Source organism: Molothrus ater, chromosome 25, assembly GCF_012460135.2.
Source record: "Molothrus ater isolate BHLD 08-10-18 breed brown headed cowbird chromosome 25, BPBGC_Mater_1.1, whole genome shotgun sequence".
NCBI classification, from domain to species: domain Eukaryota; kingdom Metazoa; phylum Chordata; class Aves; order Passeriformes; family Icteridae; genus Molothrus; species Molothrus ater.
This window is the reverse complement of record NC_050502.2, coordinates 6,923,055-6,950,583: the sequence shown is the minus strand read 5'-3', so window position 1 is coordinate 6,950,583 and position 27,529 is coordinate 6,923,055. Positions and strand designations below refer to the sequence as shown.

Below are 27,529 nucleotides of genomic sequence, written 5' to 3'. Positions count from 1 at the left end.
TTAGTCTGACTCAGTCTACAACATCTGCATCCCCAGGCCTTGTGCCAGGCAGCCTTGTGAAGAGGAATCTCAGCCTGCAGATAAGGAGAAAACTTTACATGGATCTGTCTGGCAGGATGAATAGGGGGAAATGGAGCCCTCTTTCTTGGAAAACAGTCTTTAACACTGCATTGTTTCAGGGAGCATTCCTGCAGGAACGTGTTTATTTGTCAGACCATTCTTTCCATGCTGTGCTCCACATAACGGAAACAACAAATACCGAGCAGGGTCACAGAAGTCAGTCTGGAAACTGCCAATTCATTCTTTCCAAGGAAAGCATCCTGGTGACTCAGCAGTATGGGGCAGATTGGCAGTCCCACAGCAGGGAGACACATTCCCTGGAGAATCCAGTGATTTTCAGCCTTAATAACGCGGTGATATTGCACTCAATATCTAAGAGCACCTCACGCATGACCAGCAGCTGGGCAGGGATGCTGTGAGGGGAAGGCATCAGGAGCTGAGGAGAGGAGCCATGAATGCTGGAGAGGAACTGGAGGGGTGTTGGCCTCGGGCTGGAAGGGTTGGTTTGGAAGGGACCTTAAAGATCCAGAAGGGTCCTTAACCCCCCCCAGAAGGGACCTTAAAGATAACCTGGTTCCAAACCCCACCGTGGGCAGGGATGCTGCTCACTAGACCAGGTCCTGAAGGGTACTGAAAGAGCTTTAAAGTGTACTGAAGACCTTAAATCTTGGGATGAGAAGGTGGCAATACAGGTACCACTGAGTCACTTCTGTACTGTGATCCTAATAATCTGGTACAGTTTGAAGATTTCTGGCTGAAGATAGCTAAAGCCTGGAGGGCTTCTCAGTGCTGCTTCTGTTTGTAACTTACAATGCAAAAGCCCCGTGTTGACAGGAATCAGAGGTTCCTCTGTAAAACTGAGGCACTGGGGCACAGGAATTTTAAGAAACAGCCTCAATTTTCCTTTACAGTAGGCAAGTATTCTTTTTTTTCATCTTTTTTTTTTTTTTTTTTTTGCTGTCACAGGAGGCAGAGTGGTGCTAAGGTCAGGCTGTGCAAGCGATGGTGTTTAAGCTGGCGACTCTTCCCCTCCCAGCCAGGGAGGATGTGTTGTTCTGCAGCAGCTAAATCCGCATCCTGCTCACGCTGGAGCGCAGCATCCTGGGTGAAAGGGAGGGAGAGGTTCAGCTTTCAGCCCTCTCACGGTGCGTCCCCGCTGCTCCGCAGGCTGCGGGTCATTAATAGCCCGGGGATGGCCGCGCGTGGGCTGATGAGCGCGACAGGGGTGACAGAGCGCCTGGCGCTGGACGGGGACGCTGTCCCGGAGTAGGTGGCTCTGCTGGAATCTTGGGACGATCCAGTCAGGAAACTCACCTGTGGGCAAAACGCGTGGACAGGGCCAGCCTGTCCCCGCGCAGCCCCACCTCCAGCCGGGAAAAGACTTTCCCAGGGCATTTCCTGCGCCGGGATGGCTCGTGTCCCCGGGGCTCCCGGCTGGGTGCCGGGTCCGTCTCCGGGAGAGCTCCACCTCCACTTCCACCGGGCTGCGGGGTAACGGCGGGGAGTTCATGACCCGGGAGGGCTCGTTCCCCGCCGGCTGCGGGATAACGGCGGGGAGTTCATGACCCGGGAGGGCTCGTTCCCCGCCGGCTGCGGGAGATGCGCGTACCCGCTGCGGCTGAGCTGCCGCGCCTGCTTCCCCCCCCGTACCGCGGCGGGGGGAGGCGGGGCGGGGCGGCGGGCTCGGCTCGGCTCGGCTCGGCTCGGCTCGGCTCGGCTCGGTTGGGCTCCGCTCGGCCCGGCTCGGGATGCTGCTGCGGGTGCGCGCTGCCGTGGCGCAGCTGGCGGCGGGGCTGGGCGCGGGGCCGGGCGCGCAGCCCCCCGCAGAACCCCGGGGCGGCGGGGCCGGGGCCGCCCGGGAATCGCCGCCGCCAGCCGCGTTCTGCCGGCCGGCCTTCCTGCAGCTGACTCCCGAGGAGCTGCGCCGCGCCGACGACCACACCGGGCGGGCGGTGCAGAGCCCCCGCGACGGGCGCCGCCGGCTGCCCTGGAGCACGGGATACGCAGAGTGAGCGGGGCCGGGAGCGGCGTGTGCAGCCTGGGGAGGGCGGGGTGGCACCGCTCGGCACGGAAGCTCGGGCACGAAAGTGGGTCGCGGCGGGCGGGGAGCTGCGGCTGTCCCTCTTCCAGCAGCAGCAGCAGCAGCAGCAGCGAGGAGCGGGCGCTGTGGGTGCCCGTGATGGGAGAGCGTCAGCCCGGGGCTGTGCTCTTACCGATCCCCGAGGGGTTTAGGTTCTTCTGCCCGTTTTGTTTTCTTCGCTTTCTGCACGATACCCGCTGTCACCGATGGGTACCGAGGGCGAGGAAGCTGCGGCGCCTCTGGCAGGACTCATGGGGAGCAGGGAGCTGGGGATTTCTTGGGAGTGAGACTACTTGAGACTTCCCCTTCAAGGACCTGACTGTCTTCTTCTTTCACTAGCTGCGAGTTTCAGTCCTAACCGGGGGGGGAAGGTCAGACTTTGAAGGCTTTCGCTGCTTATTGCTGTCAGCCCACTCCCACAATCCTTTCCTCAAGCTGATCTTCCCAATATCCTAGAGAGCTTTATGGGATATTGATTTTCCCTCGGAGATAGTGGGGTAGGAGCACCCAGAGTGAAAAAGTCCCTTTTTTCGGTGTCCCAAGAGTTCTTTCTGCAAACCACTTGGGAAGTCTGCCCGAAGAAAAATCACCCTGCTGTGTTTACAGCTTCTTCCTGTGAGCAGGTTCTGCAATCTAGACCTGAAATCTGCTGTGTCAGCACCGGCTGGGAAAAGTCACTGTGAATCTTTTTGCAAAAGTTCTGTCGGTTTCATCACCATCACCTTCTCCCCTCCTTCCCTGAGCCCCCTGCTCCCTCAAGAGGTGATGGGACATGGGCGAGGCTCTGATTCTCTCTATGTGTCCCAGGGGTGTATATCTGAGGCTGGTACAGGCTTTGGGGCAATTATTCTGCCTGGGGCAGTGCTAGGGACTTTCAGCAAACCCAGTTTATTTCTGGTCACCTTCCCTGGTAGGTGTGTGGACAGCTGCTCCCCCCTGGACCCAGCTGTGGGTGGGACTCAGTGCTGCTCCTGGCCCCAGGTCAACCCACACAACTGGTCTGAGACACCTGGGACAGGACAGGAGCACCTGTGCAGGGCATCCCTGGCATCTCTGGGGGCATGGGGGCATGAGTGGAGGGGTGGGGGTGGGGGGAAGAGGTGCTGGGGGATGGCATTTTCTGGAACATGATGTGAAAGAAAGGGTCTTTACACCTTTTTTCCTCCTGGCAGGGTGATAAATGCAGGGAAGAGCCAGCACAATGAGGACCAGGCATGCTGTGAGGTGGTGTTTGTGGAGCAGAGGCCCAGCCCGAGGGGCTGCCTGTCGTCCAGGGAAGGCAGCGGGGAGCTGGATGGGGTGAGAGCTGGTGGTTCACAAGCAGGGACATGACAGGGACGATGCCCAGCAGCAGGGCGTGAGATGGGACACTTGGCAATGTGTGCACACTGGGGATTCCCTTGGTTCATGGCCCTTCTCTCTGCCTGCTCCCACCATCGTCCATCCCCATGTGGCTACACCAGGGCTGGCCCAGGCAGAGCCGTGCCCCACGTGCCCTGGTGGGCAGCAGAGGTGGCTGCTGTGCTGGCACTGTGGTGCCTCCAAGGGCGCGAGGTGTCTGACGCAGGGCTGGGCTCCAGCCAGGGCTCAGCTGTGTCCAGGCACCCTTGGTCAGCTGCCCACACTGCTCCTGCCTGCACTGAGACCTGGAGACTCATGTCACTGTCCTCAGCTGGTAGCCAGCTGCTCTGAATTCCCCGTGCCATCTGCTTCCTTGCAGGCTCATTTAGCTTTCCCTCTTCTCCCTGCAGGGCAGGAAAGGTTTTTATTTCCACTACTGGGCGTTGTTTGATGGCCATGCAGGCAGCGGTGCTGCTGTCATGGCATCCGAGAGGCTCCACCTGCACATCTGTGAGCAGCTCCGGGAGCTCGTGGAGATCCTGCAGGACCCCTCCCCACCTCCCATCTGCCTCCCACACGACACACAGACGGGTTCTGCAGACCCAAACCAGATGTCCAATGAAGAGGATCGTGGGGAGGTCCCGAACGATGCTGTGCCACGGTTTCACCTGGAGAAAGCAGTGTCCCATGAGAGCCTGGTGATTGGTGCCATTGAGAATGCCTTCAAGCACATGGTGAGGGTCCTCTGCCTGTGGGATCATCTAGAGCATCCCCTGAGAGCCCCTCTTTGCTGTCTGTGTCTGCATCAGCTTGACCCCACTGGTAAAAGGCAGCTCTGGGGACTGCAGGGAGGGCTCCAAGCATGGTGGTCTCTGTGGTGCTCTGCATTTTGAGCTTTCAGAATGCAGAGGCTTTGGGCTCCGGGCCTGTGTGGTGCAGAAGGCTCCCCTACACTTTGTCCCAGGAGGCCCAGCTGCTCCCCTCCAGTCTTGCTCTTCCCTGCCCCAGTGAAGCCACATCCCTGGCTGCCCCACAAGCCCCACAAGCCCTACAGCCACTCCATGGCAGTGTGGGGAAAGGTGCCCTGGCTGGTCACTGCTTCCCAGCTGGAGCTGTGGTATCAGGTGCTCTCTGGGGCTGCCCCCTACCCTCTCTGTCTCCCCAGGACGAGCAGATCAGGCGGGAGCGGGCGTCCCAGCACCTGCCAGGGGGCTGCTGTGCCCTGGCTGCCATCTACCTCATGGGCAAGTTCTACGTGGCCAACGCTGGTGACAGCAGGTACAGCCCACAGGGCAGCCCTCAGCTCTGCTCAGGGACTGGGGACACCCCAGGAGAGTGGGGTGGTGCCAGAGCGATGCTGGTGAGGAACACCCAGCTCCACCCCTGTCTAGGGGAGGGTGGAGGTGGCAGAACTGGGCAGTCATCCTCTGCCTGCTCCATGCCCTGGGGACAATGTGCTCTGCTGTGATCTCTGTGTTTGCCAGGTACACAGATAAGGCTGTAGAATTGCCTCCCAAAATCTGGGATGTGCTCCCTTCTTTCCTAACAACATCTTCTCTGCTACCCAGATGGCTCTGGAGATCCTGGCCCCTGCTGCTGGCACTGGCCTGGGCTGCAGGTTGGAGAGTGAAAATTGCACTCAGTGAATCTTTCCAAAATGTGCAAGAAGTCATTTTAGAGTACTCTTCATACCAGTGACCTGTTTCAGGAGAAGGACACAAATCTGTGTGCAGTGGTAACTTGTAGCCCAAGCACTTCAATTTTAATTGCCATGTGTATTTCCAGGCTGGGCTACTCTGACTGCACCTGAGTGTGCCCACAGCCCCAAGCAATGGCAGAAGGTCCACCTGACACTAAAGGTGGCACTGCAGGTGAAGCTGGTTTGAACTGCCCTGGATCAAAGAACGGTTTGGGTAGGAAAGGACCTTAAAGCTTATCTTGTTCCACCCCCTGCCATTTCAGACACCTTCCACTAGACCAGGTTGTCCCAAGCCCTGTCTGACCTGGCCTTGAACGTTTCCAAGAACGGGGCAGCTACAGTTGCTCTGGGTATTTACTGCAGGTTATCTTGTCCTCAGCAATGTCAGACCAGCAAATTCAGGCTCTGGTCAATTTTCTGAGGCTGGATGTGCTTCCAGCTCTGGGACAGAGAAGGAGGAGATCCCTCGTTCTGGGTGCAGGTCCCCCTCCATGGCAGCAGCAGCCAGGCACCAGCCATGCAGGATGTCAGCATGCACAGGGTCCTGAGGTTGTGACTGTGCCTCTGGGGAACAGCCTGAGCTGCCTTCCCAGGCATCAGACACTGCCAGAGCTGAGCCCAGCCTGGCCCTACATCATTGCAGGAGACTCGCAGCCACCAGTGTTGGAGATCCTTGGGCCTACCATGACATCCAGAAACATCTCATAATCAGACCTTTATGTTTTCTTGAGACATTAAACTGTAAGAGCAGACCCAGCAGCAAATGGCAGTGCTGGTGTGGGATGAGCACGTGTACCTGTCTCCTGCTGCAGGCAATTTCTGCCCCTGCTGTGTGCAGCTCCCCTCTGAAGGGAGCCTTTGTGCTGCTCCTTTTCTGACCATATTCTGTCCTTTTATTTGGTCTGTTCATTCCCCTCTGCCCCGTGTTTCTCTCCCATTTCCCCTTCCTCCCTGCCCCTCTCCTTCCCAGGAGGGAGAGATGCCATGCCCTGCCCAGGGGCAGCAGTGAATCCAGGAAGCAGCCCCCACCTCAGGCTGGGAAAGGGGGGGCAGCAGAGGGGAAGGGGTTGCACCACTCCTGGGAATCAGCCCTGGAGAGCCAGACTCAGCTCCTCCACCAAGTCTCCTTCTCTCTAATCTCATCCTTCCATGTTTCATTGCAGGGCCATTATCATCCGTAATGGGGAAATCATTCCAATGTCCAGGGAGTTTACTCCAGAGACAGAGAGGCAGAGGCTGCAGTTTTTAGTAAGAAAGACCTTTCTTCTAACCTCATTCCTGCTGAAACACCTCCTGGCCTCTTCCCAGTCCCCTGTGCTGCCTGCTGGACTGCTGCCATGGTGGGGGTCTGCACCCGAGGGCAGCCCCATGGCTGGGACCTGCTGCTGGCACTTGTCCATCCCAGACTGCCTCCTGGGATGGGAAGAGGCCCTGGGATGCAGGGAGCTGGCATGGGGGCATCTTGTGGCTGGCAGAGCCCTGGTTTGCTGTGTCAGAGGAGCTGCAGTGCTCCTGCTCAGTCCTACTTTCTTCCCTGGCTGCTCCCTGGATAGTCACAGCTGATGTGTGCCAAAGGGTTTCTGTCTTTGGCCCTGAAAGCTCCCTGTCCCTCTCCTGGATGAACCCCCTGGTGCCACCCAGGGAGACTCTTTAAGGTTTTAAAGACCTCTCTGAGGGCAACACAGGGGAGGAGGAGTTTGTGTTGGAGAAGGTCTTGCTGGATGAAATTTCCTGGCTTGCAATGTACTTGGAAAAACACTGAGGCCTTTTTTCTGGAATCTGTTTTTGAATGACCGAGAGGAGGGAACTGCTGTGATCAGAATCCTCCCCAGCTGGCTGCGAGGGGCAGGGCACAGCCTGGGGACAGGCACAGGCTGCTCTGCCGCGTGATGCCGAGGCTGTGGTCAGGGCTCCCCCAGAGTGGGCTGGGGGTCTCCATGCCTCTGCCCCCATCCCCTGCCATCCCATCTTCCCAAGGGATCTCCTCTTCTCTTCCTGCTTTTCTTCCCCTCCAGCATTTTCCAGCACTCCCTGTTCCTGGTCCCCTCCGCACTGTGCTCCATGAGGGCTTGGGGCTGCCCTGGGTAGGGCTCTGTGCTGCTGCTTGTCCCTTGTCACGGTCATAGCTGGGACTCTGTTTCAGAAAAGACCCATCACTCTTTTCCTGGGGTGAGTGCCATGCCCTGCACGGACCCCGGGATCCTGGGAGGTTTGCAGCTATGACTCCTTCTGAGCAAATTCCAGCTTCTCCTGGAATTTGCTGGGGTTTGATTGTTTGATCCCCTTTGGAGACCTTTCTTTCCCAAAACTCTCTATGCAAAAGCTTCACCTTCTTGCTGAGTGCTGGCATGGCTGTCCTCAGCTCCAGTTTCCCCTCTGGCTTAGCACAGGTGGATGGTTTGAAGCTGCTTTACCAGCACCCATTCAAGTGGCTCCAGAGCAGCCGAGGTTATCCCACCACGGGATGTTGTAGCCAAAGTCCCAGCGGATGGTGGATCCTGCTCTGGGCAGGGCTGGATCCACAGCTCTGCTCTCCCAACCTGTGGCTGAGCCAACGCTCCTTCCTGCAGGCACTGCTAAGGCCCGAGCTGCTGGGGAAGGAGTTCACCCACCTGGAGTTCCCCCGCAGGATCCAGCCCAAGGAGCTGGGGAAGAAGATGCTCTACAGGGACCAGAACATGAATGGCTGGTAACCCCCAACCCACCAGTGGCACTGGGGTCCTGCTCTGGTGGCTGCTTGTCTCTGGCATCCCCTCCCATGGGCAGGGGGCTCTGTTACACTGGGCACCCAGGTCCCAGGTGGTCAGAGGAGGTGCTGGAAGCTTCACCTGCTGACACCTTGTCTCTGGCTTATTTTAACCAGGGCTTACAAAAAGATAGAAGAGGATGACCTGAAGTTTCCACTTATCTTTGGGGAAGGCAAAAAGGTAAAGTACTGTGGCAGAAGTTTGGCAGGGCTTGTTTCATGCCCGCTCTCACTGTTTTGGGGGATTTCAGCCCATTTTTGGTAGTGCTGTCATCCCCAATTCTCCGCTGGGAATGTAACTGGAAATAAAGCTGCCTAAAGTTCTCTTTTGATTCCACTCTTCTCCAGGCTCGGATGATGGCCACGATCGGGGTCACGAGAGGCCTGGGAGACCATGACCTCAAGGTGTTCAACTCCAACATCCACATCAAGCCTTTCCTGTCCTGCTTCCCAGAGGTAAGCCTGGCTGCCAGCAGCTTCCCACCCAGGGGCCCCTGCAATGGCCAGAGCCACTCAGCAGGCCCAGATCCATGATCAGGGCAGCAGGAGCCTCCTCTGCCCCTCTGCCTCTCACCCTTGTGTCTTGCCCTGTTGCCTGCCAGGTCAGGGTTTATGACCTGACGCAGTACGAGCACTGCCCTGACGATGTCCTGGTGCTGGGCACCGATGGGCTCTGGGATGTCACCAACGACAAGGAGGTGGCTGGTGTGGTGATGGAGGTGCTGACCAACTATGAGCCCAACGACCCGTGCAGGTGAGCTGCAGGTGGGCAGGGGGCCGGGCATGCCGTGCACTCCACCACCTCCCCTTGGCCTGGCTCCTCGGAGCAGTGCTGTGGCCACACATCCCTCCGGGCTCCACAGAGTGCATTGCTCCCCTGGATGTGCATATCTGAGCCTGCATCTCTCCATGGGACCCCTTCCTGCAGCTCTAGCTGCTCCAGCTGCTCCCTCCTTGCCAGGATGCTGCATCAGGGCTCTGGGGTCACTGCTGAGCCGTGCTCTGCTGTGCCTCCAGGTACACCATGGTGGCCCAGGAGCTGGTGGTGCGCTCACGGGGGGTGCTGAAGGAGCGTGGCTGGCGCCTGGCCAATGACAAGCTGGGCTCTGGTGATGACATCTCTGTTTTTGTGATCCCCCTGGGTGGCCCCGGCAACTACACGTGATACTGAATGAGCCTGGGGCAGCTCACCAGGGGTTGGAGACACCGAGCAGTGGGACACTGAGGCTGCCTCAGGGCCACATCTCCTCTAAGCACTTGTTTTTGAGCCAGCTGCAAGAAGAGCAAGAAACCTGGAGCTTCAGTCTGTGCTCCTGTCCAGAGCTTTCCCCTCCACGTGCTTGCATCCCAGTCCCAGGTGGAGATGGAGAGGCCTTGGATAGAGTGTGAACACTGGGGTTGAGGGATGTCTTCATGCTGCTACTTTCTCAATGCTGTGAAAAACCTGAAGGCTCCTTGGCTCCTCAGCATGTCCTTTGCCTCTTGCCATGGCTGTGCTGGCTGCAGCCCTGTGTGACAGCCATGGGGCTGCTGGGGCACTCATACCTGCTGCAGTCACCCCCTGTCTCCTGCCCTGGGACGCTCTGGCCAGTGACACTGAAGCTGCTGTTGCAGGAGGGAGCTGGGGCTCAGATGGGATGTGACTGGGAGTAAAGCCCCACAGGCAGCTGGGCAGTGCTAAGCCTGGCACAAGTCCAGTTGTGGCCCCACAGTGGCCATCCCAGCCTTGTGCTTCCAATTTTCAGCCCCTCACACCTTCATTTTGTCATGGACTTTGCCTCAGTCTCCAGGCTGGGGGAGTGGAGCAGTGACCAAGCCCTGCTGTGCACCCAGAGCCCTGAGCAGGGATAAGCAATTGCACCAGCACTGGCTGTGCCACAGGTTCTACCCCTGTCCTCTCATGCCTTGGCTCACTGCAGTGCTTCTGGAGCCAATTATTTATTAACTGGAGAGCTGAGCTGGAAAATGTCTGAATCCTTTCTTGGTGTGGGGAGCCTATGAATGTATGTCTATATTTTGGAGTGGTTCTGGGTTAGCAGCCTCACACAGAGCAGCCCTATTCAGGTGAGCTTAACAGCTTAACTGCACTGGATCTGCTTAGCCCAGGGCTGGGAACCCACAGTAAAAGCAGCTTGGTGTGACCAGGGCAGGGAAAGACAGCTCCCATGTTTTCCTTCATGGTCTCAGAACTGGTGCAGAGGGGAGCTGAGCACTTGATCTCTGCACCGGATTTTTGCATCACACACGTCTCTAACCTGGAGCATCCATTTCCCAGACCTCTGCAGAGTCCTGAACTGTGAGGGATTGTCCCATCCTGGCAGTGTGGGGATGGGGAGAGCTGGGCCATGGTCCCTTGCTTGGGAAAGGCTCCATGGCACCATCCTGTCACTGGGTGCAGCCAGCTCTTGTCAAGTGTCACCTCTAGTGAATGTTGTTTGTGTCCTGTAACCAGCGAGATGTAAATAAACTGGGTGCACACAATGGAAAGTGAAAGCTACACACGAGATTTGAACCTGTTGGCACCCCTGCTGCAGGGAGTGGTGCTGGGGCCGGGAGCCTGTCCTTCTGTAGCACTGTGTGTTTAAATAAAGATTTTGCCACTCGCAGTCCTACTTCAAAGTCTTTCTTCGCAGAGCTCCTGCAAAGACGGCTTACCGAAAAGCCAATTAGCTCTGATTAATGTATGTAGGCAGGCAAACAGGCAGAGCCATGTGTGCTGCTGTCCATCTGCCCCTGGCACTGCTCAGAGCCCATGCAGCGCCCGTCCAGCAGGCAGTGGGAGGCACTGGTGTGCTGCCAGTGTCAGCACGGTGCTCAGGGGGACCTGGACCCTGGGTCTGGCTGGGAGGCAGCAGAATGGCCAGTCCTGTGGGAACAGGAGCACCACACACGGAATGGGAAAAGGCCAATGGTTTTCCTGGCTGCGGGGGAGGCAGCGGGGCAGGCTGAGGAATGTGCCTGTCCCTCCCCGGCAGTTCAAGCAGCAGCTGCTTCTGCCTCGAGGGCTGGAAACATCCCCACGTCCCTCCGAGGGCCACCTGGTACCCCTGGTACTCCTGATGCTCTCTTCACACTTGCTTGCCCAGCCCTGTTCCTGGCACATTCCTTTTCATGCTGGTGGCTGAGAACTGGCTCTGCTTTTCCAGGTCACTGCCCGGCTGTTGGATAAGACAAGGAGGCAGTGGCTGCTGCATTTAAAGCTTCCTCTGTGGTTCCCTTTTTTACTAAAGAAACATTTCCTTTGGAACCAGCTCCTGGCCTGGGGCTTGATAAATAAAGAAAAATAGTCTGCAAGCCCTTAAAATAGCAGCGGTTTATGAGCCTGGGTCTGGGCCAGGCTCCTGGGGCTGCCTTTCCCCGGCGGAGGGACGGGAGCTGTGCCCTGCAGCTGGACGCCGGCGGGAGCAGCCGCCTGGGGTCCCACGGTGGGCACGGGGAGCCGGGGCACACCAGGGGCACCGGGGTCACCCTCATGCGGGCACAGCCGGGCACAGCCCCGCTCTGCCAGTGCCCTGGGAGGGGACCCTGGGGACAAGGCGCGTCCCTCGGCCGCCTGTGTCAGTGGGCAGCGGGCTTTGCTGCCGGCCTTCCCTGGCACGGGGGGTTGAGGGCAGCAGCTCAGCCCCTCCGGCAGCTGGGATCGCCCTCTCCCCACTTGGCCTCGGGAACCTGAAGCGGTAAAACGCCCTCGGGGCGGGGGGACCGCCCGCGGGTGCCGGGGGAAACACCGGGGGGCTCCGGGTCCCGGAGCCGGGCAGGGGCAGCGCTAGAAAGGGCTCGGCTCGGCTCGGCACGGCCCCGCTCGGCAGAGCCCATCACGGCAGAGCCCATCACGGCACGGCCCCGCTCGGCAGAGCCCATCACGGCAGAGCCCATCACGGCAGAGCCCATCACGGCACGGCCCCGCTCGGCAGAGCCCATCACGGCACAGCCCATCACGGCACGGCCCCGCTCGGCTCGGCACAGCCCATCACGGCACAGCCCATCACGGCACAGCCCATCACAGCACAGCCCATCACGGCACGGCCCCGCTCGGCAGAGCCCATCACGGCACAGCCCATCACGGCACGGCCCATCACGGCACGGCCCCGCTCGGCTCGGCACAGCCCATCACGGCACAGCCCATCACGGCACAGCCCATCACGGCACGGCCCCGCTCGGCTCGGCACGGCCCCGCTCCGCCCTCGGCGGGCGGCCCCGGCCGGGGCGGTGCCCGGAGCCGCGCGGGGACGGAGCCGGAGCCGGAGCGGGACTGGGCAGCGGCGGAGAGAGGTGCGGGGTCTGGGGGAGCCGAGCGGGGAGGGGGCGGCTGGGGAGGGGGACACTGGTGGGGTGGGGGGCGCTGGTAAGGAGCGGGGCCGGAGCGGGGGTCTGGCGGAGCTGAGGTCTGCATTACAGGTTGTGATGGGGTCTGAGTTACTGGCGGAGTCTGGAGAAACAGGGCTTTGTGGTTACCGGTGGGGCTTGGGGGAGCTGGGATCAGGGTGTACTCGTGGGGTTTGGAGGGATTGAGATCTGGGGTTGCCAGTGGGATCTGGGGTTGCCGATTCTGGTAAGGTGTGGGCTCGGAGGTGGGGTCGGTGCAGGGGTGGGTGGCCCGGCAGGGCTGCTGGGTGGGGTGCAGCGGGACAGGGTGCGGTGGGTGTGCCTAGGGTGGGGTGGGGGTCCCTGGGTGTGGGGATGGGTCAGCTGTGCCTCAGTCAGGGCAGGTTGTCATTCCCTGAGGTGGCCTTGGGCTGTGGGTCCCTACTTGCAGTTGTCTCCCAGGCAGGGTCTGACCTGGGGTGAGAGCCTGGGGGCTGCTGCCCCATCCCACATCCCTCCCCACAACCCCCGCTCCAGCAGTGTCCCCATGTACAGCCTTGCCCATGGACTGGCCACTCTGTGTTTTCTTCAGAAAGAGGGAAAAAAGTTCCCTTTCCTTACTGCTGAGCTCATTCTTAAACATTTATATTAGGGGGGTTTGTGGGGAGGGGAAATAATTGTGTAATGTCTTAGGAGCAGGGGAGCATTCCAAAAGCATGACTGCGTGGCCTTTTCCAGTGCTAGCAGTCTGGCAGCCAAGTCTCTCAGTGGCCGCCAGCCTCCCTAAACCCAGCCCAGCCTCTCAGCAGCCCCAGAGAACGGGAGTGACATCCCTGGGCTGCATCTGCATGGGGGACTGGGACCTAAACCCAGCCCAGCCTCTCAGCAGCCCCCAGGAGAACAGGAGTGAGATCCCTGTGTGATCCTGGGGCTGCATCCACCTGGGGGCTGGCAGCAGGGGCCGGGCTGAGCCCCCCAGGCTGACATCCCTGGGAAAGGGTTCCAGGGGAAACTGGAGACTGGAGCTGCAGGATTGGCTGGCTGTGTGTCATGGGGACCAGTTGCATTTTGTTTCTATTTTGCTAAGTGCTTTTGGTGTCCAAGCAGTTTCAGTTTATGTCCAGCTCCTCCTCCTCCTCAGCTCAGGTAGAGACTGCATGAGATTTTGTGGATTTTCCCTTGCATCCAGATTCCTGACAGCTACAGCTTCTCTGGGGAAACGTGTAAGTGGAAAATAAGCCAAGTCACTGTCTTCCAACAGGTTCTCAGGAGTGTTTACCCAGGCTCAGCTCCCACCTTGCCGTTTGCACGGGAGAGGTGCATTGACATGAAAAGAAGGAGTTGTATTAGCAAATGTTGATCGGCGCTGGGGCAGGCAGGCGTTGCCCAAGCACAGGCATCTGCTGAGATTGTGGCGTGTCATTTGGAGCTTTCAGCAAGACACTTGGCTACCGTGAGGCTGGGAAGGCTGTCACTACTGCAGGAGGTAAAATAAGAACATGGCATGATGTCCTTTGGAAAAGGAGGTAAGGGCAGGCAGCTTCTCCCTCAGTGCTCAAACACTTGTGGTTTGAGCTTTGTTTAGGCTTTCAAATTCTGCTGTTCCAAGTTCCTTTCTCTGTTTTGCTTGTGGATGTTTTTTGTGGGATTTAGCAATGAAAATGAGCCAGCCTGGTCACTCTGCTCTGGGTCTGGGTCTGGACAGTTGCCCTTTGCCACTGGAGTGTGTGTTAAGCCCGGCCTGCTTGGCTGTGCCCAAAGAATATGTCCAAAAAAATGGGTGAGGTCTAAACTTGAGCACTGGGCTGAGCTCTATTTTGACAATCACTTGTTTGGATATAGCAGGTCTATATCTATAGCAGGTCTATATCCAGGAGCCCACGCTCTGCCCTGCCCATTGCACTTCCCCTTAGCATGACTGTTTGCTTCCAGCCCTTTTTGGGAATTTTTTCTGCCTTTCAACCTTAATGATTCCATGATTCTGTAGTAAGAGTCCCTCTGGTGCTTGCAGCAGTGGCTGAGACACTTGTCCCGTACTACCTTGGCCATGGCTTAGGTGTCTCAGCAAATGAAATTCCCCACAGTGGGCATTCCTGTGGGGCTTTAATTTGGAAGTTTACTTCTTTTATCATTGTACCAGTGAGTCCAAACTGCTAAAAGCATTTCTGCAGTGGAACTTCCCCACAGCACTGGGGGTATCCTGTGGGGGTGTCCCTGCCAAGGGGCTGCTCCCAGCACAGCTCTCTCCCCCCAGCCCTGCCCAGAATTCAGCGCTGTGCCTCTGGCCAGGGCTGTGATCCCTGGTGTGACCGGTCTGACCAGGGTGGGGCCCTCAGCAGTGCTTGGGAATTTCTGCTTTAGAACAAAACCCCTCTGTTACCTCTAGGAAGTCGAGTCTGGCCAAGGAGGTTCATTGAAAGATTTCTGTCCCTGGTTGGAGTCCTTCAAAGCATTCACATCTTTCTCTGCTATTCCCGAGTCCCCTTAGCAGACACTGGATGATGGACACATCTGCTGCCAGAGGAATTCCCTATATCCTGCTCAGCAGGAACTGCACGTTTTGAGGCACAAAGCTGTGAGAGACCAGCAACACAAGGGCTGCCCCGCAGCCTGGCTGATTTTATGGTGATGGCCTTAGAATAGTTGCTTGGAAAGTAGAACAGAGCAATCTGGGGTCGCGTTGCAGCTTTTTGGTGAGCTGAAGGAGACGCCTGCTCAGGATTTGGCTGGTGCTGGCAGTGGTGGCACAGATTAAACCCACAGAGCTCCCTGTGGGGGCCCAGCCCGGCTGCACAGCAGGTGCAGGGATGGGCACGGGAGCCCTGTGGGGCTTGGCAGTGGGAAATGCTGGCACACAGCTGCTGCTCCCTTTTGTTTTCTCCATGGATGAGCAGGAGGCATCTCCAGCGGGGCCCTGCGGGTGCTGCTCACACCCAGGAGCTGCCAGTGTGGGTTGCCAGCGTGGCTGGGCAGTGCTGGCTGTATTTTGGGGTGCTTGGCTCCCCCCTCCCTTGCTGCCCACGCTGGGGCATCAGCCCTGCACACGGGGGCGTTGCTGTGTCATGTTGAGCTTCTCATCCACCAGCACCACCAAGTCCTTCCTCTCAGGGCTGCTCCCACTTAACTCTTCTGCATTTGTACTTGGGATTGTCCTGTTTGTCTTCATGGAATTGTCTTCATGTTTTCCACTCTTTTTATCTGCTCATAATCTGGCAACAGTGCAAACAGAATCCTCATCCCAGGGTTTAGCCTCATCCTGCTGAGCACCAAGAGCATCCCCTGGCAAAGAAGCTCATCTCTCCTGGAAGAGAGAGCTGCTGGCATCTGGTACTGGTGCTGTGCCAGCTGCTGCGTCCAGGGCAGGACTGGGGCACCCAGCCGACCCCTCAGGCTCACAGCTCTTCAGCCTCCTTGCCCTGCTCGCCTCTGCACACCAGCTCTGGATTAGTAATGGGCTATTTCTGGATGGCTCTCCTGAGTAATGGAATGAATTGTGCTGAGATTTTGGGTGGGGACAGCCTCTGCCCTCTGAGTCACCACTGGGCACCGCGCCGGGTCAGGACTGGAGCCGTGGGAAGGAGCCCTGGGTGGGGAACTGTGCTCAGCCTGGGGCAGCTGCTGTGCCCCTCTCAGGGCAGCACTGGGGCAGGAGCAGGAGCAGGGCCACTCGGGCTGGCTTCGGTTCCAACCCAGTGCCTGCAGACCGGGCACGGGCAGATCCTGGTGTCCATCTGGCTGTTTGTGTCCTTGGGCATCTCCTGCTGCTCACGCTGCAGATGCTGTCAGCTGCCTGTGCTGGGGTTAGATACCGGCACGGCCCAAACTGCCTTTCCTCTTGGAGATAGGGAGTCACAAAGCAGCATATCATGTTTTGCTGTGGGCAAAGAAGCTTTGTGTCCAAGTAAACAGGCTTTTTTCTCCCTGAGCTCTCCGTTTTCTGTGCTGTGGACATGCTGCTGGAGAGAGGACGAGCCTTTGGTCAGACAAGGATGGCTTGCAACAAGGGTTGGACTTGTACATCTTGGAGCCTTTATGATTCTGTGGGACTGTGGGTTTGCCTGGCCAGGCTGGGCAGGCAGGAGCAGCAGGGCATGAGGAATAGGGACAGGAGCTGTTCCCCCCCATTCTCAGCACTTGCCTCCCTAAAAGTGCCCCTGGTTCCTTATAGGGACCCTTTGGAGCTCCTTTTTCTTTTTTTCTCTGACTTCAGTGTTGCACATATGTGCTCACCTTCCTGTAGACATGCTGCTCCACTGGGATGTGTGCTTGACACCGAGGATCCCAGCTGAGGAATGTCCCCTCTCCCGGATGCAGCTCTTGATTCTCACTCTTCTCACCTTACAAGTGCCAGCTTTCTATTTTTATTAACAGCTCCAGAGCACTCAGCAGCCATGAACCATTCCTGCCTCAGCTTGTGAGCCAGAATGCTTGGAACCTACAAAGATCCTTAAAGCTCATCTTGGCTACAGCAGGGTCTGGTCTGGGATGGGTAAAAATTCTCTTTTGCCCAAACCATTGGGCAGTGTGAGTTGTGAAACTGGGGTGTTTCCCTGGGCTTTGTGTGACAGGGGTGACCTGCCAGGCACATGGATGAGACAAGCAGGTCTGCAGCCTGCCTTTGGAATGCCAGTCAGCCATTCAGGCTCATTTCCTAATCCTTTACTTGCAGCTAATTGTGATGCAGCCAGACTCCTGCTTTACCCTTTTCCTCCCTCTTCTGTTGGCACAGGGTGAGGGTGGGATCACTGGGCCAGGGACAGATTCCTGGCCTTTGGTGAGGCTCAGCATGAGAGCCCTGGTTAAAGGCCAGGCTTGTGATGTTCTGGCCTTCCCAAGGTGATCCTGGAGTGATCCAGCATGATCCACTCCCAGGGCTTGCAGCCCAATGCCTCAGCATTGGGGTGCGTGTGTCCTTCCCACGGGGTCCTTTCCTGGGAGCTGTGTGCTCCCAGCATGAATGGCTCCTTCCCACCCTGCTGCCTGGGCAGAGGATTTGGAGAGGGACAGGGCTGAGGGGGAAAGCATGGAACATCCCTGCCTTCAGGAGAGGTTTCTTGGTCACCTGTAATTTCCCCCAGAGCAGTGTGAATTTTCAGGGATTAAACCCTGACATGTCAGCCTGTGTCATTCCTAGGATCTCTGCAGGGACAGGGAGCTGGTGATGTGCTGAAGGCATGTGAGGAGTAGGACAGGCTCTTTGGACTGAGAATCTGGGGATGGAAAAGAGATTTTGGTCACAAGGTTGGGGAGGGATGTGACCCCACTATGGCTGATTTTCTCATGCCTCGTTCAGATGCTGTGCCAGGCATTTTGTGGCATTGTCCTGGCCGGTTCCCAGGCTCAGCTGTAATCCCCTTTTGAAAGTGAGGGATGCAAAGGCATAGTTTTCCTTGCAGAACTGCGTCCTTTTCCCGTGGGGCAGAAAGTTGCTTGCTTTGTGTGGGGTTTCAGCTCTGTTTGCTGAGTGATGACTGGCAGCCTCTCCCCCTGCCAGTGCCAGTTCGGCTCTCTTGGTTCCATGGCAAAGGCTCCTTTTTCAGACAGGCTGGGACGGGGCCAGCCCAGTGCTGGGTGCCAGGCACACAGGTCCTGCTTGCCCAGACCTCCAGGAGCTTGGCTTGGTGTGTTCCAGCTGCTGATCAGATTATTTAGGGTCTGGTGAGCATGCTGGGGGGAAATCCAAAGCACAGTTTCTGCCCTGAAGAATTTATAATTTAAAATAAACCCAGCATGCGCGTGGAACTCTGAGATTGTCTAAAATCCTGGTTACCTGGGTGGTAGCACAGCAAACCCAGGGAGGGTTGGATATCTGGGGAAGGCAGAGTGGTTTGTCACCTCCCACAAGGTTCCCCCTGTGTGCAGCCACCAGCCCTGACCACGGCTGGGGTGGCTCTCCCAGCCACAGCAGCAGTGCTGGGTGTAAATGGTTCCAGTCAGGCCAGTTCCTGTGGTGCCCATGAGTGAAGCGTGTGGGAGCTGGAGGGGTGTCTGGCAGAGCGTTGGGACCTTCTGTCCTGTCGGTCACTGGCTACTCACAGAGGGATGTGCCCAGGTGCTTGTGTCTGGTATCGCCCAGGCTGTTGGGCGCAGGAGTTTGGGGGGCCAGGAGCATGAAGTGCCTGTGCTGCTCTGTCCTGCTCACCTGCTCGTGTCCCCACAGCGATGGCAGCCATCAGGAAGAAGCTGGTGATCGTGGGAGATGGTGCCTGCGGGAAGACGTGTCTGCTGATCGTGTTCAGCAAAGACCAGTTCCCCGAGGTCTACGTGCCCACGGTGTTTGAGAACTACATTGCTGACATAGAGGTGGATGGCAAGCAGGTAAGGGCCGTTGTCATTCCTGTCCCCTTGCTCCGTGTCCCCTGCTGCAGTGCCACTGCCCAGTGCTGCTGGGATTGCTCTGTGTGCTCGGATGCACCTGCAGCGCACAGAGGAGCCCATGGCTCCGGCATTTCTGGGTCGCCCTGAGCCTGGCCCAGTTTGAGGAAGAGCACAGCTCTACCTGAGGAAGAAAAATCTGTCACTCGTGGCCTGCAGAGCCACTGAGCCATGTCCTTGTCCCCTGTAGGTTGAGCTGGCCCTGTGGGACACGGCGGGGCAGGAGGACTATGACAGGCTGCGGCCCCTCTCGTACCCGGACACAGATGTCATCCTCATGTGCTTCTCCATCGACAGCCCCGATAGCCTCGGTAGGGACCTGGGGGTCCCACAGGACTCGGTGCTGCTACTGAACCCCCTGGGGTCTGGGAAGCCCCCAAGCTGCCCCTCGAGGATGCCAGAGCCTTCCCTTCATCCCCCAGCCTTGTGTGCCTGCAGGGAAACGCTGGCAGCCTGCAGACTGGGCAGAGGTGGTGGGAGAGGGGGGTTCTGTGGGGCGAGCTCTCCCTGCTCCAACGGGAAAACCTTGGGACTGGTTTCTGTGAGGAGGCTGTGGGGCAGCAGCTCCTCAGCTCATAGGATTCCACGTGTGCCTGTTGTAGAGAACATCCCTGAGAAGTGGACGCCGGAGGTGAAGCACTTCTGCCCCAACGTGCCCATCATCTTGGTGGGGAACAAGAAGGACCTGCGCAATGACGAGCACACGCGGCGGGAGCTGGCCAAGATGAAGCAGGTGGGGACAGCCCCGGGTCCCCCAGCCAGCAAGACACTTCTGCCCACACCAGATCCTGGCTGGAAGGGCTGCATGCCCCAAGGGCAGTTGCTGTTGTGTTCTGGCAATGTTTCCAAACCCTGTTTTTACTGCTTCCTAGGAGCCGGTGAAGCCAGAGGAGGGGAGGGACATGGCCAACAGGATCAACGCCTTTGGCTACCTCGAGTGCTCGGCCAAGACGAAGGAGGGGGTGCGGGAGGTGTTTGAGATGGCCACCCGAGCTGGGCTGCAGGTGCGCAAGAACAAGAAGCGCAGAGGCTGCCCGCTGCTGTGAGCAGCCCTGCTGGCAGCAGCACTGCCTGCCCTGCCCAGGGGCACTGCTGGCACACAGCCCCAGCAGCGCCTCGTGGTGCCACCACCTGCCCCGAACCCTTTGCACCAGACTGCCACCCACGCTCACAGGGTGTCCCTGTGACATTCCAGGGCCATGAGGGGCCAGTGCCTTCAGCACCTGCTGCTCTCCGTGGGCTGGTGCTCCTGTTGCTCCCCGTGTTGCCCCGTTTTGTACTGAGCTCCCTGCTTTTGCCTTTCCCACGGGCATTGCTGGGGTATTCCCTCTCTTTGCCCAGCTCTGGGCAGGTGCCACAGAAGCAGGAGGTGCCGGTCACAGCTCACGTGTGCGGTGTGCCAGGCCCTTGGTGTGCTGTGCCTGCTCTCCCTGGGCGTGCAGGCAGCACACAGCAGTGTTACAGACCTGCCCGGGCAGTTTCAGCCCTGTCTGAGCAGAGCTGGGCTCAGCTGCTGCCAGCAGCTCTCCTGGGACCTGTGCCCAGCTCTGCCGGCACTGCCGCCTCCGAGTCTGCCTCGGCCATGGGCTTGGCAGCACTACACCAACTGCATAATTGGGAGAATAAATGCAAACTGGTATTTTAGTAATTGTAACTTCACTTGTGTGGCGTTCTTCTGGCTCTCCTTTGTGCCTCTCAGTGCTCCAGGCTCCTGCCTGGGCTCAGGGCTGTGTGCTGCAGGGTGGGGACTTGCCTGGCCCCCAGCCCCTGTTGCTTTAGCTGCTGCTGGAGGATCAGGGCTCACTACCCTGTACTTGCAAAAGAGCCAGGAAGCAGTTTACATGGGAAGGGCCAGGCAGGAGCTTCCCAGCTGCACCCAGTCCCTGGGTGATAGGCACTGCCATCACTGCTGGAGCCATCCTTCCTCTGAAGCAGGTCAGGACAGGGCTGCTGTCCTGAGCCTGATGCTGCTCTGAAGCCCTGTCTGTGTAAGCAAGGCCCACCTAGGACTCAACAGTACACTGCTTTTCTTTAAACATTTATTCGAGGGAAATAGAGTGTCTGCACAGCCATGCCAGCTCTCAGGCCAGGCAGCTGCCCAGTGGAGAGCTGAGCCAACCTGTCCCAGACCAGGTTCCTGCCTTCCCCAGTCACCCATCACAGCAGCAGTGAGCTCCCCTGTGCACCCAGTGATGCTCTTTGGAGGCCAGAGCCTCCAGGCTTAAGCCTTTCACTGAATGGTGAGACCAGTCACAGAGAATAGTTTTGCCACAGCCATGTAAAAAAAATTATTAAAATGGAGAGTTGTCCCAGTCTGGTGCTGGTGTGGGCTTCGTGGCTGGCAGCAAAGGCTGGCAACACCTTCTGGTCCTGTGAGTTCAGCCCCATCTCCAGAGAGATGCATGGAGCACCCTGGGACTGAGACAGAAAAAGCAGGAGCTGCTGCAGGCTTGGGACAGGCTGAGTGGGATGTACCTTCATGGGGCTTCTCCTCCCTTCCCAGGTGCATTTCCTGCAGAGAAACCTCATGGTAGAGCTGGCTCCTGACTTTGAGATGGAGACAGGCAAGCCTAAGCAAAAACCTGGTTTAAGTCCTGCTGCATTTGGGGCAGGAGAAGCCTCCTAGTGCCCCAGCTGTTGCCCTGGCCATGCTGCCAGCTCTGCTCACCTGGGTGCTAAACACTGAGCTGCAGTGCCTGGAGGTCGTTGGCGAGTCTGTCCTCAGCTGTGCCCTCATCCTCGTAAGGGTATCCGGTGTAGCCACCCTGTTCCTTGCAGTACCTGAGGAACCTGCAGGTGCAGAGGGAGGGGAGCGTGGGCACGAGGTGGCACCGGCCCGGCCGTTCCGTGGCATGGGCACGGCCAGGCACCACGTGCTGGCAGCAGGAAAGGGCAGGTGCTGGTGAGCACTGCCAGTGGCAGGGGCCAGGAGCAGCTCACCTGAGCCAGTGGTGGTCCTTGCTGAGCACAGTAGGATTACCCACTACGATCAACAGAGCCTTGGCCCTGGTGATGGCCACGTTAAGCCTCTGAAGAGGACAAGCAAGAGGGCTTTACCTGCTGCAACACCTCTCATCGTCCTGCAGCCCCAGCTGGGTGCAGGCAGCTCTGGTGGCATGAGCACCCAGAGCAGCTCTACGTGCCTGTGAGAACCACAGGGAAGAGGGGGATGCCAAGGGAGGGGGGTCTGCTCGGGGCTGGCGGTACCTTGGGGTTCTTGAGGAAGCCCAGCCTGAAGGTCTGGTCGAACTGGAGGTACGTGCTGCTGCTGCGCACGGTGGAGATGAGGATCACCTGCCGCTCCTGGCCCTGGAACTCTTCCACAGAGCCCACCTGGGGCAGGGACAACAGGTGAGGGCCAGGAGCACCCCTGGGCTGGGGCTGCCAGGGCTCCCTCCTCCTGTGGCATGGTGTGCTCCTCTCTCCTCCATGCCCAGGACCTACCTTCAACTGGCTGATGTCCGGCAGCTTCTGCAGATCGGGATCCAGGGAGGTGATGGCTTTCCGGATCTTCTCTACCTGAGTGGAGGCATGTGGCAAAATCCAGCCTCCACAGGGCCATGTTGTGCCAGCCCTGGGGCTGCCCATCCATCCCAGTGCTCCCTGTCCCTTGGGAGGTCTCTGCTCTGCCTCTGCCCTGCCTGCAGAGCTGTGTCCCTCACCTGCTTCCTGTAGGGAGAGATGATGCCGATCTCCTTGGGGGACACACTGGGGCAGCTTCCCCTGCCCCGGCTCTGCAGCAGCTTCTTGAGGTAGTGGACCAGGACCTCAATTTCAGCCGTGTTGAAGAATGAGGGACTCTTGGCCTCTCTCTGGTCTTCCCCACAAACCCCATGGAAGATGATGGGGAAGCCCTGGGGATGGAGAACATTTGGCTCTGCTCTGCCTGTGCCTCGGGGAACCCCCTAGGTCAGTCCCTCCTGTGCCTCTCACTTTTTTGGGAAGCTCCTCCCAGGTACAAAACAGATTCCGGATGTCAAGCCCGTCGCTCCTGCACACCTTCAGCTCGTTGTCATAGAAGAGCTCGTTGGGGATCCTGAGAATGGCCTCGTGGGACCTAGGAGAGGCAGGACCATGCCAGGGTGGGTGCCATGTGGGTCCAGAGCCGTCTCAGGCACCGTGCACCCGGGACAGCAGGTGCACTCCCATCTCCCACACCAGCTGGGGCACTCTGAAGCTCTGGGGGACAGATCCTGGAGTGCCATGCTCACCAATCCCTGCCTGGCTTGACCCCTTCCTGCACTATCCCTGTTCCCACCTGTAGTTCCAGAGCAGTTTGGTGATGAACTGTGGGTCGTATCCTCCACTCGACTTCTGGTACAAGGGGTTGTGTAGCATCAGCCTCTCCAGCAGCGAGGTGCCTGTGCCCAGTGATATCCTGTGGCTCCCCACAAGGACACTCAGCCCCTGTGGGATGCCCACAGCACTCCCACTCCTCTCCCTACTCACCCAGACCATACTGGATTGCCAGCGGTGAGGTCAGGACGGGGCCCAGCTGCTTGGGGTCTCCTGCCAGCACCAGCTGCCCCCCATTGGGGTTGGTCTCCTCATCCATGGGAGCCAGGAGTCCTGGGAACAGGGAGAGCTCAGCGGGGAACGGGAGGGACCCCAGGCCATGCAGACAAGCCGGCCCTTGAGGCAGCAGGCGGGCACTGCTCACCCGCGATGGCGACGACGCTCTCCGGCTCTACCGCGTGGCCACACTCGTCGATGAACACGTGGGAGAAAAACCCAGGGGGGAAATTGGCTGACACCAGCCTGGAGGAGAGATGCAAAGAGGCTGTTCTTAGCATCCTGCCCCACCTGGCCATCCTTCCTCTCCCACCCTTCACCCTCACCCTCCCACAGAGGAGGGATTTCCTCCCCTGCTGCCGGCCCTCCTCCAAGCCCTCCCTGCTGAGTGCCAGAGGGTCTGCCTTCACAGCCTGGATGCAAGGCAGCCCTGGGTCCAGCTGCCACGGATGCTGGGGACAATCCCAGCTCCTCTGACCTTCCTGCTGTCACCAGTGTGGTGATGATAATCCGGTAGTGCCTCAGTCTCTCCTTGCTTGGGTACACGTAGCTGCTCTGCTCATCATCCCAGTTGCAGCAGGGCTGGAGCACATGCATTGGGTGAGGTCCCATTATCCTGGGGGATGCCAGCCCAGATGTGCTGTCAGGATTTCAGGGTGGAGGGGCAGGGACCTACCCTGATATCAGTGGGCACCTCCCTATAGCTCCTGGAGCTGGCGATGATCCTGTAGACGTTCTGAGGGGCGATGTCCTTGATGATGCACTGGCACAGCAGGTCTGCAGCACTGTTGGAGGGGGCACAGGCCAAGATATGGGCATCCTTGAAGCATGTCCACACCTGGAAGAGGAGGTGACAGCACTGAGCCCCATGGATGAGAATGGGCAGCAATGCTCAGGGCTAGATTTGGGCACCGGCCACCCACCTGCTTGATGGCCTCCACCATAGTGACCGTCTTGCCAGTGCCAGGGGGGCCAAAGATGAGGTATGGGGCTGGCCGGGACACCCCCGTCACGATGTGGGTCACAGCTTTGCACTGCTCCTCGTTGGTCTCCAGCTTGCGGTTAAACCACCTGTGGGAGCAGAGGCTGCGCTGCCCAAGCCCCATCGCCTCCATTCCCTCACCCCTCCGAGCCTCCCACCCTGCAGAACTGGGACTCACCGCGGCTGGAAGGGCCCTGAGAAGAGGGATTTGTGGCAGGAGGCGGAGGGAAAGAGGAGGCTGGACAAGCCCCGGCGCATGGCCAGCACTGCAGCCCGGTGCTGGACCTGCAGTGGCAGCCGGCTGAAGGTGAAGGTCACATCGAACTTCAGGTTCTTCACAAACTTCTTCTGCAGCCTGGGAAGGAATGGTGTGAGCAGGGCATGGGGCACTCTCCCATGCCCTCCTGGCCCTTTCCAACCCACTCCTGGCCTTTGGCATCTCTGAGAAAGGCTGCTGGGACCAGACACCACTCACTTGGAGGAGAAGCCCAGCCTGACCCTGTCCAGCTCCACGCTGTGCACGTAGCCCTTGTAGCGGACGAGCGGGGAGTGGTCCCGCTCGCTGCTCAGGTGGGCAAACAGGTGGTCCCCTCTCAGCAGGGATGGGCGGTTCTCGGCCACGCCAGGCACCTGTGCCAAAGGGCCAGTGTGATGCCAGGCACTCTGGGAGTGCCAGTGTTACGCCAGCACCCCTCCCGTCCCTCAGCCCCCCACGCACATCGAGAACCAGCAGTGCCCTCTCCTGCACCATGGTCACGTCCTGCATGTCGTAGCGACGGATGTCCACCTCCATCTGAATCTCCTCCAGGTGCAGCAGCAGCTGGAATTTCTGGTAGTAGTTGTCAGCCTGCAGAGGTGCTTCCAGCAGCGAGCTGAGGGCAGCAGCAATGTCATTGTGTCCCAGGGACACCTTGGCACTCAAGGAACAGCTCAGCATTGCTCGCAGCCCTTGGCACTCACCGCATGGCAGCCCAGCTGGAGCTGGCACTGGTGTTGGGTCCAAGCAGGATTGTGTCCTTGAGGCTCTTTGGGTACTGGTAGGTGCCCAGGGGGATTTCCCTCTCCAGTTCGTTTTTCAGGGAGCTGGGTGGAGGGACAGTAGTGCTTCAGGGACTACGTGGTGTCCCCAACCCCACTGTCATCAGCCATGGAGCAGGGTTGAAGCACTGTCCTGTGGTGCCAGGCAGTCAAGGAGCTGAACCTTGTCCTGGCTGGAGAACAGGCTGGCCCCTCTGCTCAGGATGGCAGCAGGTGAGCTCATCACATACCTGTCAGGGGGGATGCCATCCTCGGTGATGACTGTGACATGGCGCTGGAGGCTGGCCTCGTAGGGCTGGAAAGGTGCTGAAGGCCCCAGGTCCTTGGCCAGCTGGCTCTCAGCAATGGCAGCAACGTAGCGTGAGATGCTGAAGGACTTGTCTGGCTCCTTGGTGAACTCGAAGGACACCACAGCGCTGAAGTGCCCATTGCAGGTGGTGAGGCACCGCACCTGGATGGGGTACATCCCACCTGCGGGGTGAAGGGTGAGACTGGGTCCTGCATCCTCTGTGCAGGGCAGGGCATGGGGCAGGGGATGGGACAGACCCTACCTGGGTGTAGCAGCAGGGACTGGCCCTGCACTGCCCCTTGCTCATCGGTGAAGGAGAGCTCCCGTGCCTGCTGCTGTGCCTGGAACCGCTGCAGTGTCACCACCTCTGTCCCACGGTTCTGCACCAGGACAGTGACTGTCCGGGGCTCACCCGGCACCACTGGGAAGCGAATATTCCCGTTGCCCTGGTCATTGTCTGAGGTGATCTCAACCCCGTGCTTCCCACGAATGAGCTCAGCCCTGTGGGGAGGGAGGGTCAGGCTTTCCCAGCCGGGGTGGGAGATCCAAGGCACATGCCAAGGTGGGTGCTGCTGGTCATACCACTGCTTGGCATAGCGCTGGGGCATTTGTGGAGTGGAGCTGAGCTGCTGTCCTGAGGCAGACGTGGACACGGATGTCTGTGCATTCCTCCTGGGTCGCCAGTACTGGTCCGCCACCACCACGTGTCTCTTCACCTGCAAGGAGCAGCCAGAATCAGCGTGGGACTCTGCAGGGGGCTCCTGAGGGGCCAGTCCTGGTGGGCACTGCCCCAGCATGAACTCACCTTGAATTTCACCACCTCTCCGCGCACCTGAACCTGGTGGGTTGTCCTCAGCGCAAACAACATGCAGGAAAAATTGGGCGTCTTTGCCTCAGTCCTGCGGACACAAGGGAGAGGGTTTGTGTGGGAGAGTGTGGCTTGGCTGCCAGGGGCACAGGCAGCTGGGGTGAGGCAAGGGGAAGATGAAGCAGGACACTGAGGCTGCAGTGAGGGGGTTCTCAGCAGGTCCCCTCTGCTCCAGGAGAGGAAGAAGGACTGGGGCTTCCCACTGGCCTGTGCAAACCTTACATCCCTGCTGGCTGCTCCAGCTGTGCCGTTGCTGTCCCAGCTACGCCACAGCCATTCCAGCCATCCCACTGCATCACTGCCCGGCCCTGACAGCCACGCAGCCCCTGCCCTTGCCAGTGCTCAGGAGCTGAGCTGGCACAGGTGGTGGCTTTGCTAAGGCACAGCCACCGTGCTGCCAGCAGCGATGATTCCCCAGGTACCTCCTCCCAGTCCCACCGGTGCACCGAGCCCCAGCTTTGCCAATGATTAACAGCGGTGGCATTGCACAAGGACCAGTGTGATTGGTGTCAGCAGGGTGAGGTGGGGGAGTATGGTAGGCAGTGGGTGTCCAAGGCCATCCCCAGGCAGTTGCTGGGGGCCCATGGAGCTGGGGATCATCCCAGCAGGGCTTTGGTGAGACAGGTGAGCTTGGGGACCCCAGTGATGATGCTGGGGACCAGTGACGCTGGCCAGGCACTGGGGATGCTGGCCCGGGTCTGTCCCAGGTGATGTCGCCCGGGTCTGGCCGAGGGCTCTCACCTGCCGCGGAACTCCTGGTTGTAGATGGTCCGCAGCGTTTCCCGCAGGCTCGCCTGCTCCCGGCCCGTGTCCTGCAGGAACTGCACGAATTGACACCCCCAGAGACTGGCCTCCGCCACGCTGAACCGCGGCATGGTCGAGCCGAGCCGAGCCGAGCCGTGTCGTGCCGAAATGGTGCCGCGTCCAGGAGTGCCAGGTTAAACCGGGCTGGGCTGGGCTGGGCTGGGCTGAGCCAGGGCTTGTCGCGCAGGGAGAAACGAAAGCGAAAGAGGCCGTGGGGCCGCGGGCCCGCCCGGCTGGGGCGGATCGGGGCTGGCAGGGCACAGCCCGGGGCCGCAGCCGGGGGGAGAAGGGCCCGGAGGCAGGCACGGAACCAGGCAGTCCGCAGGATGATTAGCTAAAGATTTGGAGAAGGACAGAGATAGAAACGCTCCTAAGGCTGGAGCACTGGCGGTGAACTGCTCCCAGTGTGCCCAAGGAGCAGAAGACTAGC

The 27,529-nt window shown here is 59.1% G+C and overlaps 3 protein-coding genes across 4 annotated transcripts; 2 read left to right on the top strand and 1 right to left on the bottom strand.

The window, feature by feature from the left end:
• The first annotated feature begins 1,808 nt into the window (after window positions 1-1,808).
• Window positions 1,809-10,532, top strand: PPM1J (protein phosphatase, Mg2+/Mn2+ dependent 1J). The gene is made up of 10 exons (XM_036398576.1): window positions 1,809-2,068; window positions 3,313-3,439; window positions 3,892-4,215; window positions 4,647-4,759; window positions 6,344-6,428; window positions 7,751-7,869; window positions 8,044-8,107; window positions 8,275-8,382; window positions 8,529-8,680; window positions 8,944-10,532. Exons 1-10 carry the CDS (start codon window positions 1,809-1,811, stop codon window positions 9,089-9,091), a joined length of 1,500 nt encoding a protein of 499 aa, XP_036254469.1. The 3' UTR covers window positions 9,092-10,532.
• Window positions 10,533-12,121: 1,589 nt separating this feature from the next.
• RHOC (ras homolog family member C) lies at window positions 12,122-20,260 on the top strand. Of its 2 annotated transcripts, none has more exons than XM_036398585.2 (6): window positions 12,122-12,198; window positions 13,493-13,717; window positions 18,392-18,549; window positions 18,797-18,917; window positions 19,209-19,339; window positions 19,479-20,260. In XM_036398585.2, the coding sequence occupies exons 3-6, from the start codon at window positions 18,394-18,396 to the stop codon at window positions 19,650-19,652; spliced, it is 582 nt and encodes a 193-aa protein (XP_036254478.1). In that variant the 5' UTR covers window positions 12,122-12,198; window positions 13,493-13,717; window positions 18,392-18,393; the 3' UTR covers window positions 19,653-20,260. The 2 variants fall into 2 exon arrangements, with proteins under 2 accessions (XP_036254478.1, XP_036254477.1); XM_036398584.2 differs by having other exon boundaries at window positions 13,493-13,757.
• Window positions 20,261-20,637: 377 nt separating this feature from the next.
• MOV10 (Mov10 RISC complex RNA helicase) lies at window positions 20,638-27,170 on the bottom strand. The gene is made up of 22 exons (XM_036398503.2): window positions 27,037-27,170; window positions 26,233-26,326; window positions 26,010-26,143; window positions 25,690-25,928; window positions 25,369-25,609; window positions 25,061-25,183; window positions 24,819-24,972; window positions 24,576-24,730; window positions 24,279-24,455; window positions 24,042-24,189; window positions 23,795-23,956; window positions 23,597-23,700; window positions 23,267-23,364; window positions 23,056-23,175; window positions 22,865-22,967; window positions 22,540-22,663; window positions 22,269-22,460; window positions 22,051-22,125; window positions 21,814-21,939; window positions 21,547-21,635; window positions 21,275-21,396; window positions 20,638-21,118 (listed from the first exon to the last, which is right to left on the bottom strand). Exons 1-21 carry the CDS (start codon window positions 27,168-27,170, stop codon window positions 21,282-21,284), a joined length of 2,907 nt encoding a protein of 968 aa, XP_036254396.1. The 3' UTR covers window positions 20,638-21,118; window positions 21,275-21,281.
• Between the last annotated feature and the right edge of the window lie 359 nt (window positions 27,171-27,529).

Excerpts from the sequence above, each read along its gene's own strand:
- PPM1J (XM_036398576.1), top strand. The coding sequence starts at position 1,809 with ATGCTGCTGCGGGTGCGCGCTGCCGTGGCGCAGCTGGCGGCGGGGCTG. Across the intron at positions 2,069-3,312 it reads TGGAGCACGGGATACGCAGA|GGTGATAAATGCAGGGAAGA; the intron begins GTGAGCGGGGCC and ends TCCTCCTGGCAG. Across the intron at positions 8,108-8,274 it reads TCTTTGGGGAAGGCAAAAAG|GCTCGGATGATGGCCACGAT; the intron begins GTAAAGTACTGT and ends ACTCTTCTCCAG.
- MOV10 (XM_036398503.2), bottom strand. The coding sequence starts at position 27,170 with ATGCCGCGGTTCAGCGTGGCGGAGGCCAGTCTCTGGGGGTGTCAATTC. Across the intron at positions 23,176-23,266 it reads GAGCGTCGTCGCCATCGCGG|GACTCCTGGCTCCCATGGAT; the intron begins GTGAGCAGTGCC and ends CCCTGTTCCCAG. Across the intron at positions 22,461-22,539 it reads GGGAGGAGCTTCCCAAAAAA|GGCTTCCCCATCATCTTCCA; the intron begins GTGAGAGGCACA and ends CTCCATCCCCAG.
- RHOC (XM_036398584.2), top strand. The coding sequence starts at position 13,736 with ATGATGTCCTTTGGAAAAGGAG. Across the intron at positions 18,550-18,796 it reads TAGAGGTGGATGGCAAGCAG|GTTGAGCTGGCCCTGTGGGA; the intron begins GTAAGGGCCGTT and ends TGTCCCCTGTAG. Across the intron at positions 19,340-19,478 it reads AGCTGGCCAAGATGAAGCAG|GAGCCGGTGAAGCCAGAGGA; the intron begins GTGGGGACAGCC and ends ACTGCTTCCTAG.